At 28.2% G+C, this 15,322-nt stretch overlaps 3 protein-coding genes across 8 annotated transcripts; 2 read left to right on the top strand and 1 right to left on the bottom strand.

The window, feature by feature from the left end:
* Positions 1–228: 228 nt before the first annotated feature.
* On the top strand, positions 229–4,512 carry LOC130898285 (calcyphosin-like protein). Of its 5 annotated transcripts, none has more exons than XM_057807472.1 (5): positions 229–330; positions 3,544–3,702; positions 3,762–3,939; positions 4,007–4,216; positions 4,275–4,512. In XM_057807472.1, the coding sequence occupies exons 1-5, from the start codon at positions 323–325 to the stop codon at positions 4,374–4,376; spliced, it is 657 nt and encodes a 218-aa protein (XP_057663455.1). In that variant the 5' UTR covers positions 229–322; the 3' UTR covers positions 4,377–4,512. The 5 variants fall into 5 exon arrangements, with proteins under 5 accessions (XP_057663455.1, XP_057663457.1, XP_057663458.1 ...); XM_057807474.1 differs by lacking the exon at positions 229–330 and adding an exon at positions 731–861; XM_057807475.1 differs by lacking the exon at positions 229–330 and adding an exon at positions 1,406–1,580.
* Positions 4,513–5,951: 1,439 nt separating this feature from the next.
* LOC130898282 (xyloside xylosyltransferase 1) lies at positions 5,952–9,026 on the bottom strand. Of its 2 annotated transcripts, XM_057807468.1 has the most exons (4): positions 8,428–9,026; positions 8,228–8,369; positions 7,906–8,169; positions 5,952–7,851 (listed from the first exon to the last, which is right to left on the bottom strand). In XM_057807468.1, the coding sequence occupies exons 1-4, from the start codon at positions 8,885–8,887 to the stop codon at positions 7,641–7,643; spliced, it is 1,077 nt and encodes a 358-aa protein (XP_057663451.1). In that variant the 5' UTR covers positions 8,888–9,026; the 3' UTR covers positions 5,952–7,640. The 2 variants fall into 2 exon arrangements, with proteins under 2 accessions (XP_057663451.1, XP_057663450.1); XM_057807467.1 differs by having other exon boundaries at positions 5,952–8,169; positions 8,428–8,992.
* Positions 9,027–9,848: 822 nt separating this feature from the next.
* Positions 9,849–15,322, top strand: LOC130898286 (uncharacterized). Its single transcript, XM_057807477.1, has 4 exons — positions 9,849–9,908; positions 14,583–14,778; positions 14,852–15,029; positions 15,085–15,322. Exons 1-4 carry the CDS (start codon positions 9,892–9,894, stop codon positions 15,282–15,284), a joined length of 591 nt encoding a protein of 196 aa, XP_057663460.1. The 5' UTR covers positions 9,849–9,891; the 3' UTR covers positions 15,285–15,322.

Below are 15,322 nucleotides of genomic sequence, written 5' to 3'. Positions count from 1 at the left end.
CAAGCTTACCCTATTGGTCATAAACTGAATTATTTTGAATATGGAACAATTTTACATCAATAGTAACAATTTTAATAAGTTATCCAGTTTTACTAACTAATTTTAATAATATCTATGTCGAATATTTTCATATTAATTCATATTAAATTTTTTCCAAACACTCAATAAGAATTTAAACCTGCTAGGTTCCTACATTTAACCATAGATGGACCACATCCTAGTTCCTACATTTAACCCACAATATTGATTGTATTATGCCGGTAAGACGTATTATATTGACGACTTAATTATTATTGTTCAGTGCAAAGTATTTTATATAAAAATGAGAAGGTTAGTGATAATGATTATATAAATAATAAACAACTTTAATTAACTTTAATAATGTTTATTTTAATTGTTGAAACTATGTTTTCATTATAAGAGAACTTCAAACTACGACTATATAAATATTAGGTTATAATAATATTAACTTATACACTAAATTTGTTTTAAACCGATTATGTGTCAAAATAAAATCATTTTCGAAATATAAGATGGAAATTCTTCAGAATGAATTATTAGTAGCACTTTTACACTATAAAATGAAAATGTTATCCTACGTTATAAACTTACCTGTTAACGTCGCAATATGAAAAAAAAATCGATAATATACGATAATTTCTTACAAAATCAAGTATTCAATACAAAACACATTTTATTTCATCGATAATGATGATATTGATAGTGAAGTTTTGTTGCTAGTGGAATATATCTCTTAGCAACATTTTCGAACTCATCAATAAATAAAATTATTTTAAATGAGCCTATTCCAGTTCTCTACAATACATTCAGTGTTCGTGAATAACAACTTTTAAATTATTGGCAAGTAAAATATTTATTTCAATAGTTTGCTAAAATAATAGATTTTCAAATTCAGTTCAATTTATACAAACACAAGGCATTTAATATGATGATATTTTAGTAAAAATTGAACTAAAGTATAAAAAATATTCAGATATACATGTTATGCGAATATTAGGTGATGTAGACAAATTATGTATAATATAATATAAGAAAACTTAACCTCACAAAATCAAACGCGAGTGTCAAAATTCGTTTTTAAAAAATTATTTTATTATTTCAATTAATTATAGTGAAAATACATCTGACGTCTACAATGCTTGACTTAAAAGTAAACAAAATTTGAGATTGGAAGTTAAAATGGGAATGTATAAATGAAGATAAAAATATTGTTTACAATTTTTTTTCAATATCAGACGTGGGCGTTTCTCAACTTTGTCGCTGTTGCCAGATTTACGTTATTCATCAGCGTCCAGCTGATTCATTTCAGGAGCAATAAGTTTTCATTTTATTTTGTCTATAATTTTATTAAAAACGAGAAGTAATAATTAGAATCGGTACTGAGAATGTATGTGGGTTTTCATCGTCTATATTTGACATGTTTACAATATGATACATATTACGTGATTTATTTATAATTAAATTATGGGGCAATTTGTTTGTGTGTGTGTAAATTTTTTGTATTATATGATTGTCTTTTACAAGGTTTGAGGTTAAGTTCAATTTGGCTTTATAAACAGGTAACTAATGTCATTATACTTTCTAAATATTCAACTATAAAAACTTTATTGTTTATATAAAAGTTTCAATTGAACGTTCAAAGTGATTATTGAGTATTTAATTAAGTATTTTTCACATATACAAGTGTAAATTTGTATAGTTCGTTATCAATGTTTTTCATTACGATTGTGCAATCTTGAAACGTACTGATTCGTATCAAGTATGAAACTTCCGATTAATAAAATTGTGATATTTCAAATAAATAATTAATAAATCAATCAAAATGCATAATAATTATATTAGTTGCCCCACTTTGTTTTTTATATTTCGTTTACATCCATATTTGTTTGATTATATGAATTTGCTTTATTTGGTTTCACTAGAAACCCGATCAACTCTTAAATTTGTCAACATTGTCGATAACAATTACTATTCACCATTATATAATTCTTGTAATGACATTTTTGAGGTTAGAAAAGCAGTGACCTCCATTGACCTATATATTCTGACACGTAGTTTTCGGCACTGAAGTTAGTATTTTTATTTTTAATTATGGGATTATTTTGTTCCGTACAATTAAATCTTGTCATAATAGAAATATTTCGTGTTAAAGGGCCTCGCCCTTTACAAACTATTTCCTCCTCCTACCTTGACGTTCCCACATACATGATAACATAATAACATGCAACTATTATTTTTCCGTATTAATATTTTTAGTATCTGATTCGCTACCGTGTTAGAAACAACTTGAATATTGTTCTGTTATTACTTATTGGTACGAAAATGAGTTACAGGTAAAAAAACATTAACTATTCATAATTCGTATTAGAAGAAATAAAGGACATTTGGCAACAGCGTGATCAGTTCGATAGTTTTTGTGACATTAACATCTGTTGATTATTTGATCTCGAATCGGGCTATTTTATTACAAAAAAAATGATTACATCGTGAAAAATTTAATTTTAATTAACGTGAAAACGTACATTTTAAATATATTATTACCAATTATTTCATAAAATGACGTGGTGGCTACCATCTTGATTCTGATGATGAACAAACGCTTGTCTTTGCTTGATTCGGCTTCAATTATTTTGACGTACGCACATCTGAAATGTATATATATGTTCCAGCTTTTTTAATTTAATATTGATTCATGTAATAGAAAAGCATTTTAATATATAGAGAGATAAAATTACATTGTGGATGTTTATATGTTAATACGAATACAAGTATGTTATTTGAATCAAGCTAAGACATGCAAAACTGTAACAAGTTTATGTGAATCATATATAGATGGCGTAAATGTATTTTCCTAGTACCTATATAAAACGTAGCTGTTTATTGTTTTATGAAATCTCTAATGTAAATCTTTGTTAATCAACAAAAAAGTATAAACTCGAATTGATTGCACTACTGTGGTGATTCATAAGTCACATTTTGTAAACAATGATAAAGATGTACTTAAACTAAAAAAAATGTTTCCATAGTTAGTAAGGATATTAAAAATTAATTCAGAAACGGTTATCAATTGAACTAAAAGCTTCAGTATAATACAATTTAATGAAAATGGTTTATGTAGGATAGTTTTTATTGATCTACGAGGGTGAATTGATAAATTGAGTCGTTAAAAACCCTAAAATACTATGTTGAAATGAGACATCACGTTGCAACCTTGTAGTACATTGCAGTGCGCATACTCACTTTGACGTATTGCCAAATTGACGTTTCTGTGATTTATAAATTTGTTTGTGCTAATTTCAAAGGATCATTTCAAGTAAAGTATAAATTATTCATTATACTTAATGAAAATACATTTTGTTTGAAAAAATTAATTTCTACACAAAATAAACGAGTTGGTTATAAAAACTCGATATTTAAACAACATAACCTTAAAACGGAACAAAACAATTAATTCTCGTATACGTATTATAATAAATATTAAATTATTTCGTGTTTAAAAATTGGATTTTTATTAAATTTTAGAATGCAAAGGTCTCAAAGCACCACTTCTCGAAAAGAAACGGAAATGGCCCATCAAAGCACGAGAGACTTACAAGCCATGGGCGTTTCCGGCGATCCGGTTGAACGTCTCCGATTGTTGTGTTTATCCAGAGGCGCTACGGGTCTTTTAGGATTAGGAAGGTGTTTAATAATTTATTCAACAGAGTCAAAAATATTTAACTGTTGTATAAACGTTTTAGATTATTGAGAAACATGGATGATGATGGTAGTAAAAGTTTGAACCGTGAAGAATTTTTGAAGGGGCTTAAAGACATGGGGTTGGATGTAACTGATTATGAGGCTGAGGAGATCTTTGAAAAATTTGACACTGACGGCAATGGAAATGTTAATATTGATGAGTTTTTGAACCATATCAGAGTTAGTAAATTCGATGTTTACAGTTTTGTCAGGTTTATTTATTTATTATTCTGTGTTGAATGTTTAGCCGCCATTAAATGATGCTCGTAAGGGTATAATAGATGAGGCGTTCAAAAAGGTGGATAAAAATGGGGACGGTGTGATATCCATTGAAGATTTGAAAAATGTTTATAACGTCAAGGCGCACACTCTGTATATTTCCGGTGAGGAGAGCGAAGATAAAATTTTAACGAGATTTTTGGAAAATTTTGAAAAGGGTGCAACTAAAGATGGGCAGGTAAAATCTCTACTTGGGCATCGTTGAATTGTCTCTATAATTTTTTTTCTGTCGATAGGTGACTCATGAGGAGTTTTTAAACTATTACGCCGGAATAAGTGCGTCAATTGACAACGATTGTTACTTCAATTTAGTCATGAGACAAGCCTATAAATTGTAATTGTCTAATAAAACGCTTCGAAAATGCATTCCTTCGATTAAATAATAAAAACTGTTAGAAATGTCACATTTTAATCAAATATGAAATACTGAAACTTGCTTTTATTAATAAATAAACAATATATATGTATCAATTGTGCAAATCTTTTATTTAAAACCCTATAAAATGTATAAAATGATACGCCACTGGTAAACCGGAACCACTATCCGCCATATTGTATTGGATCAGTTCTATAAGCGCCATACTACAGTTTGCTTTTAATGTTCACGTTCCTTCCGCCATTAAAAAACAGATGTCGCTTCGGTCGGCGTCATAAATCATTGATTTTAAAAAGTAGTGATTTATACTATAAATCAACCAAATAGTTATACAAAATAAATAAAAACAGCAATTTTATTATACTGGCACTCTAAAAATGATTTCAGTCTTCTTATACATTTATAAACCGTTAGATTTAGCACAATATGAAAATATTATTCAGATTATTTTTTCACTTTAAAAGATGTTATGTAACAAGATATTATAGATTTAAGGTTCACTTGTCTAGATTCTCTACATTATTTTATTGATTTTAAATAAACTGTGAACGTATTTATTGTTATTTTAACAAAAACTTATAAAAAAAACATCCAATACTTCCCTCCATATCTTGACAAATGACAAGTGAAGTCTATTATCTTCTTTTCTAATTCTTAGTTGTCCTCAATTTTTTTAGACCCAATGAGAAATTAATTGTAATATATTGGTCATTTTGAAAATAAGATATTAGAAAAAATTTAATTGTGAATTATTTATGGTATCAAAACATGAACGATGAAGAAATGACTCGGGTGAATGAAAGTCGGGATCTTAAAATAATTACATGTTTACATTGTTGCCACATTCAAATTTTTTTCCGGTCATGATTACATATTTGTTCTACCACTTGACATCACGACGCAATATTCGATATTCATTTTCAAATCATTATGACAGCTGATAATTAATTTTAAGTAATTAGTTATAAAATGTAAATTGAAACAACAAACACAAAACTACAAATTCTGAATTGACTATGACAACAATAAATCTGTCAACATCGATTCTTTAAACTTCAAAAATGATACGCTACTGGTGGATTGAAAACCTTATCCGCCATATTGCTACTTTACAGCTCAACTAGCGCTCCATCTATGCGCAAAGTACACAAACTTTTAATAATCTACTGTTATACCCATCCCAAACAATCGAGTGGCTTTTCGAGTCGATTTTAGTCTAACATTGTTTTCCAAAAAGTCATACCTTTTTTGGCTGTTGTGATTTTCGAAATAAACTAAAGAAATATGCTCGATTTTTTGTTTTTCTTTTTTCTTCAGAAGATAATTGGGTTATGTGCGATCACGTACGAGGGTGCCACTATTTATTGACACAGGACCGTAATTGAAAGAAATAACGTATTCCAACAAATATTAAATTAACAATGCAATCAAATAAGTTATGAAGATGAAACTAATTTAAAAAAATTCAAGTTGGTTTAGTTAGTTTATAGTTATGTTGTATAAAGGTGAAAAAATACATTCGACAATAAAACAACAATTATATAAAACAAATTTATTGTTAAAATATGCATATATGATAACATAAAAATAAATTTCATTTCGAATTGCACATACAAGAACATTTTGATTATAAACTCGAAAAAAAAAATTTCTCACACGAAGTATTTTGTGATTTGAAAAAATATTTACAAATTCATACTGTAGCGGCATAAAAATATAAAATACAACAACTAAATAAGTAATGGCAAGAAGATTTTTGTAAAATCAAAAGAGATCTTCATTTTTTTATTAAATGACTGCACATTTTGGTATTTGGAATTGAATAATTTTGTGTTATAACGAAAATAGATACCAGGTTCACAGATATGACAAAAGTTAGATATGACAACAGTGCAAATTATTAATATCAAAACGAGACTTTCAATGTCGACATTTTAATAATGAGATTTGTAATACAATGTTGCCAAACGTTATAATTTTTAAGCAGATATACTTCTATAAATGAATATTTAGTCGATGATAAAATAATTTGTTTTCCGTGAGATTTAAACCGTTTGTTTCAATAATTTGATAAATTATGCCCTTTACTCCGTTTTAGGTTAAGTTAAGTTTGATGTGGAGCCATTTTGGTTAGATTTTCATTCATTTAAAGTATATTAATTCAAATTTTTCTATTAATTATCCACGTTAAGTTCAAAATGCAACAGTTTGTACCTCAATCAATTCTTTTTTCTTTACATTTTTCAATTATTTTGGAAAAATAAGCATCTACATTTTGAAAGTTATATAACAAACCTTCAATAACGAAAACCCCTGTATAACATTGCACTGGGTACGATTTTGAGTGAAATTCGAAAATTTTTTGAGCAGTTCAAGTAGATACTTGAAATTGACACGATTTTTCTTACATTTTGAAAAAAAACTTGTACTATTATCATAAATAACAATTACATATGACAACAATGCGTTTATTAAAACATAAAACGAGCATTTCGATTCTGCTATCCTGATAATGAGATTTCTTGTAGACAATGTTGCCAAACGTTCTAATTTTTAATCAGAAATACAAATCAATTAGAAGACAAAATACTTTGTTGTTTTTTATGATTGAACCTTCAATAATTTGATAAATGATGCCCTATACTATATTTTAGGTAAGGTTAAGTTAGACATGAAGTCATTTTAGTAAGATTTCTATTGATTTGAGACGTTTTTATTCACTTTTGTTTCATTTGTACCAATTCCGTCAAAATACCGCGATTTGTACCCAGTGCGCTCAATTAATTTCTTTTTTTTCTACATTTCACCCAATTTAAACATTTACCAAATAATTTTATAAAAAAAATCAACATTTTGAAAGTTTTATAACAAATCTCGAATAACTGAAGACATTTTTAAAAAAACTTGTACTAGTATCAAAAATTATAATTACATATGACAACAATGCATTTATTAATATTGAAGCCAGAATTTCAATTCTGCTATCCTGATAATGAGATTTCTTGTAGACAATGTTGCCAAACGTTTTAATTTTTAATCAGAAATACAAATAATTCAAAAGACAAAATATTTTGTTATTTTATCACTGAACCTTTCAATAATTTGATAAATGATTCCCTATATTATATTTTAGGTTAGTTCAAGTTACAAATGAGGACATTTTGGTTAAATTTTCGTTGATTTGAAGCACTGAAAGCCCTGTACGAAATTTATCATAATTATCCAGTCATTTCGGTATACGAGTATTACAGTTTCCATGTAAAACAACAATATCATGTTCGCATTTAAAATAATTAGAAAAAATGTTGACATAACCGTGGTCTCTCCACCAAGTGCAGAGTTGCCTGTTGAAACCGCAATTGAGCGTTTGTATCAGATGAGGATATTCATAACCAACTAAAGTATAAAAATCTTGATCTCCCAGATGACCGCGGAATCTAAAATAACATAAAATTTGCAAACAATTGACTAAATCCCAATTCAAATCATACCTATATTTAGAAGTCATAGTTTGCACGCTCGCATTCGAAATAATTTTAGAAAATTCTAGAGATTTCCTTTGCGCTGCAAGATTAATAAGTACGACACCGGAGTTATATCCCTGAAAACCCCTCGGATGGACATCGTTCGATATGTTATTAACACGATAATAATCACCGAAAGTCGTGTTATGCTTTGCTTTATACATATGCAAAACATGTAGGTACACAGGAGTCAATTCGGGGGCTAAACCGAATAGAGCAGTAGATTTAAAGCTTAAACAAAACATAAAATTAGAGAAAAAAGAAAAAAAAAAAATTACCTATAACTCACTTATCAAACTCGTTAAATAATAAAGATATGTCTTTTTTAAAAAATAAATCACAATCGAGTAAAATTGCGTATTGTTGGCTTAAAGGAGCGATTCTATACAATCCTAACGATATATAAAACAATGCATCACTATAATAAGTACCTAAAATAATAAATTACTAATAACCCCCTAACGAAATATGATTAATAAATAATCTTACCTGGTTTCGAACTAAAATGGGGCGTCATAACTTTTACGATATCTTGTATTTTATTGGCACTTTCTTCAATATCATAAAAAGAATAAACTAATGTTTTATTACCGTAAAGTACATCAGCGATTTGATTTTCTGCAATAACTTGAGACACTTCATCGACTATTATATTAAATTTTAAAGGCACTGAACTAACATTTAATAAATTATGTATCAAATCACGAAATTTGTAACTGAGAGTTGAAACATTCGTAACTTTCGTAAATATGATCCAAATATTATATTCCTTGGATTTTTTATAAATTGAAGGTAGGAATTTAACATTACCCACATCTTTCTTTATATTTCTTCTTAAATGTCTTCTTTGTTCTAGAGTAGTTTGAGTTAAAACTGCATAGTAAAAAAGAAAAAATAAACTTATCACTATGCATATGTTTAGGAATGTATTTGTTCTGATTTTCCACATTACTGCTCATTTTTTTTAATTTTACGATAACTTATATACACGAAAACTTGTAAGTCGCATCGTAAAAATAATGAAAACAGCAAACTTGCAACTTGTAAATAGACAAACAAGGTTATTCAAAAATGACAACCTGTTTTGCTATTGTCGTTTAATAATTGCCAGATTGTTCGAGCAACTTTCTTTGTGATATAAAGAAAACACTTTAATTAAAGATATTCGAGATTTTACTTTTGTTATTTCTATTACTTTCTATTTAATCGATTCATGATCAATAAGTATATCCAAAAATAATAATTTTTCAACTAATGTTTAATAACTAGAGATACAGTTGCACATTGTAATTTTTGAAGATACATTATTTATTGTACATTCTGGCATCGTCGTATAAATTGATCTATGCAACTCTTTTAACACCTTGTGAAATAATGGTTGCCTACATGTAGAAATTTTACCAATTATTTTTTTTTAAATATTTATATATGTAAATAAAAAATAATTTAAAAATAACAGACAAAAATTAGTAGTATATCTTACTCACTATCTAAAAATAAGCTTGAATATACATATTTTGAGGCTTATTTCTTTATATAGAAAATATACGTATTGAAAGAGAAAATAATGAAAATTAAAGTTTATTTTCCTTAGACTCACTATTTCTAGGAGAACAATTCGATCCACCGGTTAATTTTTATTTAAATAGTGACAATCTGTATAATATGTTAATTTATATCGAGTGTAAGACATAAAGCCTGCTTTCAAGATGGTATGAGAAACTCCAAATAAAAATGTCAAAAATTCATTTGTTGCCAATATGTGTATTTACAATATGTCGAGCCAAATAATTAAAAAAGACACATCTTCAACTTTGATACTTTCTATTTAGAAGAGCAACTGGAAGTGAAGGGGAAATTAACATCAGATTTTATAAATATAGGTAGTAATCGATTGCAGAATCTAGTGGTTTGAATCGAGTCAGTGATAAAGCACACATCCCTTTAAAAAAAATGCGGATTTGTTTTGTGTAAGTTTTTATAAATATTTTTTAATCACTATTGTTGTGCGTATGTTTGGGTAATAACGCAGATGGCGGGTTTCACTTTCGATTTATCCAGTGCCGGATTCAGGCACATTCGTATATGTTTTCTCGTTATTCAATTTCAAAAATATTTTTACCTGTAATATACAGGGTGCTCTGATAATAAATCAAACTAATTCCAATCATAATTTCTAGTTTTTTTCAAATTATTTTTATCTAATCATTAATTTTAACCAGCTAAGATTTATTGTCACGACAGTTGTATCTGATATTGATTCTTATTATCAAAATCAAGCAAAAACTTCATTTTAGCTTAAATAAAACTTTTGAAAGGCTTTTCATTACATCAATATAAAAAAACCTTATCAAATGAAATGAAATTAATATTTATACACATGTAATCAGCAATTAAATAGACAAAATATATATAATTATATATGAAGAGACTGTTATATAATAATAATGCCAATTATTCGATTTTATTGTCTGAGATGTAATACAGAAAATATTTCACATTCAAATGCAAACTGTATATATAATAATATATTTCGTTTTTGATATATTAAAGAAACAGAATTGTGTGATTTCGATCTTTTAGGGTGTATAAAATGTTGCATAACAACATGGGTTCTAGGATGAATAATATGCTGAGTATTTAAAATAACCTATAGTTAGTATACAGTACTCAATTTTGTGTTTTATTCCTTGATAATAGAAAAAATTGAGGTTATTCGAACTTAATTATATCATATCATTGTCCGCATTCCAAGAATTTTTTAAAGCTCCACAATTTTAATTCAATTGGCGAAGGTCACTGACGCCAATCGACATTGTGCTTCAATACCGAGAGCGGTAGAATTTTAATATTTTCAATTAATTATTTAGATATATTTCGAAAAATTGAATCGATTGATAACTAATATTCCTATAAAGTAATGCTATAATCATGAGAAATTATCATCAAAAATACGAAATAAAATAATTTTCACGATTAGCTTTAAAAAGTTATTTTTAAACTGACTGAAGTGGAAATACCCATCTCTATACATCTCCGAGTATTTTACAGTTTTCTATGATACAGGAGATTAATTAGATTTTATGTTAGAAGATGGCGTGGTTAATATAAACAAAATTATGGAATGATGGAAACTTAGTTCTTACTAATTAAATGAAATTATCAAAATATTTTTATTTCTCTTCAATATTTTACTACAATGGTGAAAGTAGGATGTTGTAGTTGAAGAACAATAATTACACAATGCTTAATCTAACCTTCAACTTTGTACTAACGATGTAATTCTGATCTATGATTTATAAAATAGGTATTTTACTGCATGAATTAAATATAAATGTTTGAAATCAAATTTGCATCTTCAATAACAAAAAGAAGTGACTGTGAGATTATACATCTCGACAATTATAGTTTTTACCTCGGGCTAAATAAATTCTTTTAGTTGCGTAATTGTTATGTGAAATCGAAATTCATATATTATACTTACCAATCCTATAGAAATTTATTAAATCTTAAACCAATACTGAAGGTAAATTAACGTCTCAAAGTTTAAGGTTTTATATAAAAACAATAATAAACGTTTAGATATTCATCTAGTTTCATACCTTGGTGAGATAAATGCAATTACATAGTAGCGCCATCTGTATTCAATATACTGTATTATAAAAACGTCTCACGATTCTAAAAATGATGAAGAGTTTGTATTTATATATTTTGAAATTGGTTTTGATATTAGAATGTCATCGAGAGAGTTAAATAAACCAGTTATAACATAACTTGTCCATATTATTATTAAACTCAAATTACCATGCTTTAATAATAAAAGCAATTTTGCTAGAACCCAAGTTTGTATACTGTTTTTGGTATATTTAGATTTGAAGTAATAACTGATGAGATATTATTGACATTCAGTCAAAAGCGAGAGTAAACGAGAAGAAAATTAATTTATTAGGTAAAAAGTTTTCGTAAAACCGTTATTCTAAACTGTAGTTAGATCTCTAATAATCTCTCTAGGACCAGATTTTTACAGTTTCCTGCTGTACAGTAGATTGACATTGTAGGTTTGTAGTTTAAAGTGAAGATGGCGCGATTAATATTTTTTATTTTATTGTAATTAGAATATGTCAGTCTTTTTTTCCAGTTTTGGCAATATCGATCAAAACAAAGAAGAAAATTACGATTTTTACCTGAATATTTTGTTTTCGTAAGACCGTTAATATGACACATATACCAGATATTTTACAGTTACCTGCTATATAATACAATAATTGACATTTTGGATTTGTAGTTAAAATTGAAGATGGCGTGATTAACTATTTATTTTTGTAATTTCAATATGTCTTCTTAGCAAGATTCTGTACGCTGTTTAGAATTTTATTTTGTTGAATAATTACTATGATAGGTGATATTTGATCAATTAATACTGGCAATATCTACCAAAACAGGGGAAACTAAAATTATAATTTTTATTAAGTTTTTTTTAAACCGTTATATTTAACTGTATATAGAAAGTCCCATCTCTATATAATCTCCCTAGTATCCGATATTTTACAGTAGAATATTTGACATTTTGAGTTTATTGTTGTAAAGAAAGATGGCGAGATTAACATTTTATTTATTTCAATGTAATTTAAATATTTCTATATTATTAAGATTCTTTATGTTCATTAGAGACACACCTTCTTTTGTCTATTAACAGTATCATTGATATTCTTACCAAAATTGATGATGCCATTTCCTGTTGTTAATATTATTTCTCCATACCCTTTTAAATAGTTTCTTTTTTCCCAATATTTTACCAAATATGAAAGTGTTTAAATCTATTAAATTTAGGTCAACCATTTTGCAAAGAAACTAATATGTCATTTACTTATAATCAGTATCATGTTTATGGTCATAACTATTGTGATTCGCAAAATTCTAACTTAACCAATTAATAAATCTCGTTATAAATCGACAAGTTCGCCTTGCTTTCTTCTAATTTGTAAATTAATTTCCTAGTACAAGATTTGTAGGTCGTAAATTAGAATAACGTTTTTCCTAGAAGTAATAAACGCAATTTCCAAATGAAAATCGTTCTTCTTTTTTTATTGAATTAATTAGTTGAGACAGAGATAGGCGACGATCAGCTGATGCGCAATATGGGCGGGAATGACACAGGTTTGTGTAGTCGTGTGATTAATTTATATCAGTTTTTTAAGAATAATAGAGGTATAGATAAAAGGAATTTAAGAAATTCGATGAAATCCTTTAATTATTATCATTCACTCTTATTACAAGTAGGTGTGTTCTCCTATTTATGCTCGGTTTTGTCCGTGGTTGTGTAAAATATCCGAACCCGATCTTGAATTCAGTGCCACCGTGACCTTGTAATAATAAAATGTTCTGTAGTTTTTATTATTTTTTTACTTTTAATTTATTATTAAAATCAACAAATAACATTACATAAATAACCAAAATTTCTGTTTTATTTAGTAATTTCGTTATAAAAATCACATTCCACAACTATTGAAGTATTGAACAGGCTCGGATTAAGAATTTATTAACTTGTGTTTTCCAGACAATGTTTTTACTAAATTTAATTTTACGACGGCCCTGTCGTAAATATTCAAATGAACTTGAATAGTTATAAATTAACATGAATGACTTTCCCCCGTCTTGCAGAAGTCGCGTGTCCAAATGGCGCCAGGCCGATGCGAATCGACTCGACACTAGAAAGTTACGATACGTATATACAACATCAACCCACGTAGATGCATATTTTTGATTACGTTTTGGGTGCAGGTTCTTATTCACACAACGTATAAAAAAATATCCAAAAACGTTTTTAGAATACGAAAAAGAAATAAATTTCTTCTGTATTAAAATTTCAAAAGTAGAAATCGTTGTATGTCAATCAGAATTTCATAGAATTTGCTACCCTACGTAACCATCGAATTCAACTTTACGACATAATCATAAAATAAAAGAACACTCGTATGTGAATGTTAATCGTTTTGAGAATTATTCGATGGTAAAAAATGTCATATTTATATTGACACCTGTCAGAAATGTCACAATTATATACAATATAATAAACATTTTATTCCACCTCTTTTGTATTGTGGATTCGTAATTAAATATTCAAGATAACGTTTTTTATTATTTAAAAAAGGTACGTGTTTATACAGTGAGTAGAAATTAATTTTTTTTTCATATATTTTGCAAGAAATAATATATTGTTATCGTGTACCAATGAAATCACCTTCACCTTTTAAGTGTCTCTATAAGACTTACCTTCCACGATTTAATTTCTTTATTGTAATAGCTGGGAGATTGTCTTCTAAAATGTCATCGTACTACGCAAATTATCACAAGGTACTGTTTTCGTAAAATAATGAAAACGTGTACAATGTCTTTGTTGTATAATATCATACAACTTTAGACAACTCGAAAAGTCGTAAAACTATAGCAAACGGTAAATATTAACAAAAATCTTAATATATAGAGTTTCTATGGAAAATAAAACTAGAAAAAAGTCAGTAATTTTATTTATTGAATAATTGACAATTCACATAATTGGTTAATGACATCCCTCTACATTTTTGGATCGCCTAGATATATTTGTGTGTATATTGTTTTGTTGTTATTCTTGTCTTTTTATTCAGATTATGTATTGGGCTAGCCACATTCGCTACTCTATGTTCAGCCAGACCAGCCGAAAATGACGCTGATTATGACGAAGAACCAGCACCACCCCCAAAGAAACCTTCAAGGCCTCTTACGAGCAGAAGAAATCCGTTAAACTCGAGGAGTAATGCTAAACCTGCTTCTAGTACTACTACAACCACAGTTGCGCCAGAAGTGAGTGGTCGATTATCTGTATTCAAAGTTCTTTTCATTTTTTATTGATTTAATTCAATTTTTTTTTTGGAAGGAAGAAGAAATAGTTGACGAAGGCGACTACGACGAAGAACCACCAGCAGAACAAGAAGCGAGTTCGACGACGGAAGCACCGAAAAAGAATTTTCTTAAAACAGGAGTGGTGAGGCCGTTCAGGAGCAACGACGAACTTCTGGCAGCTTTAAAAAAAAGAAGGGAACAAGCAGCAACTAGTAAGATTCTATTAATTTAATTCGATTTAATGCTGAAATTGTATTCTTTTGACAGATAAAGTACATAAGCCGATACAATCAGAAGACCAAAGCGCACCTGTGGTAGCAGCCACGGAACCAGAAGCTCCGAAAAAGAGTACGGCAGCTTCTTCTGGGCGAAGGAATAGGTTTAACTCGAAAGAAAAGATACAGGAAAGTGGAGCTGAGGAAGCTGCACCTGTTAAATCAGGTCGAAGATTTGGTGGGAGAAGTTAGATAACTGTTTTTTTTTAAATAAATATAATGAGATTTAA

This window comes from Diorhabda carinulata, chromosome 9 (genome assembly GCF_026250575.1).
Source record: "Diorhabda carinulata isolate Delta chromosome 9, icDioCari1.1, whole genome shotgun sequence".
NCBI lineage: Eukaryota > Metazoa > Arthropoda > Insecta > Coleoptera > Chrysomelidae > Diorhabda > Diorhabda carinulata.
Note: the sequence above shows the minus strand (reverse complement) of the source record. Positions and strands in the feature narration are given on the sequence as shown.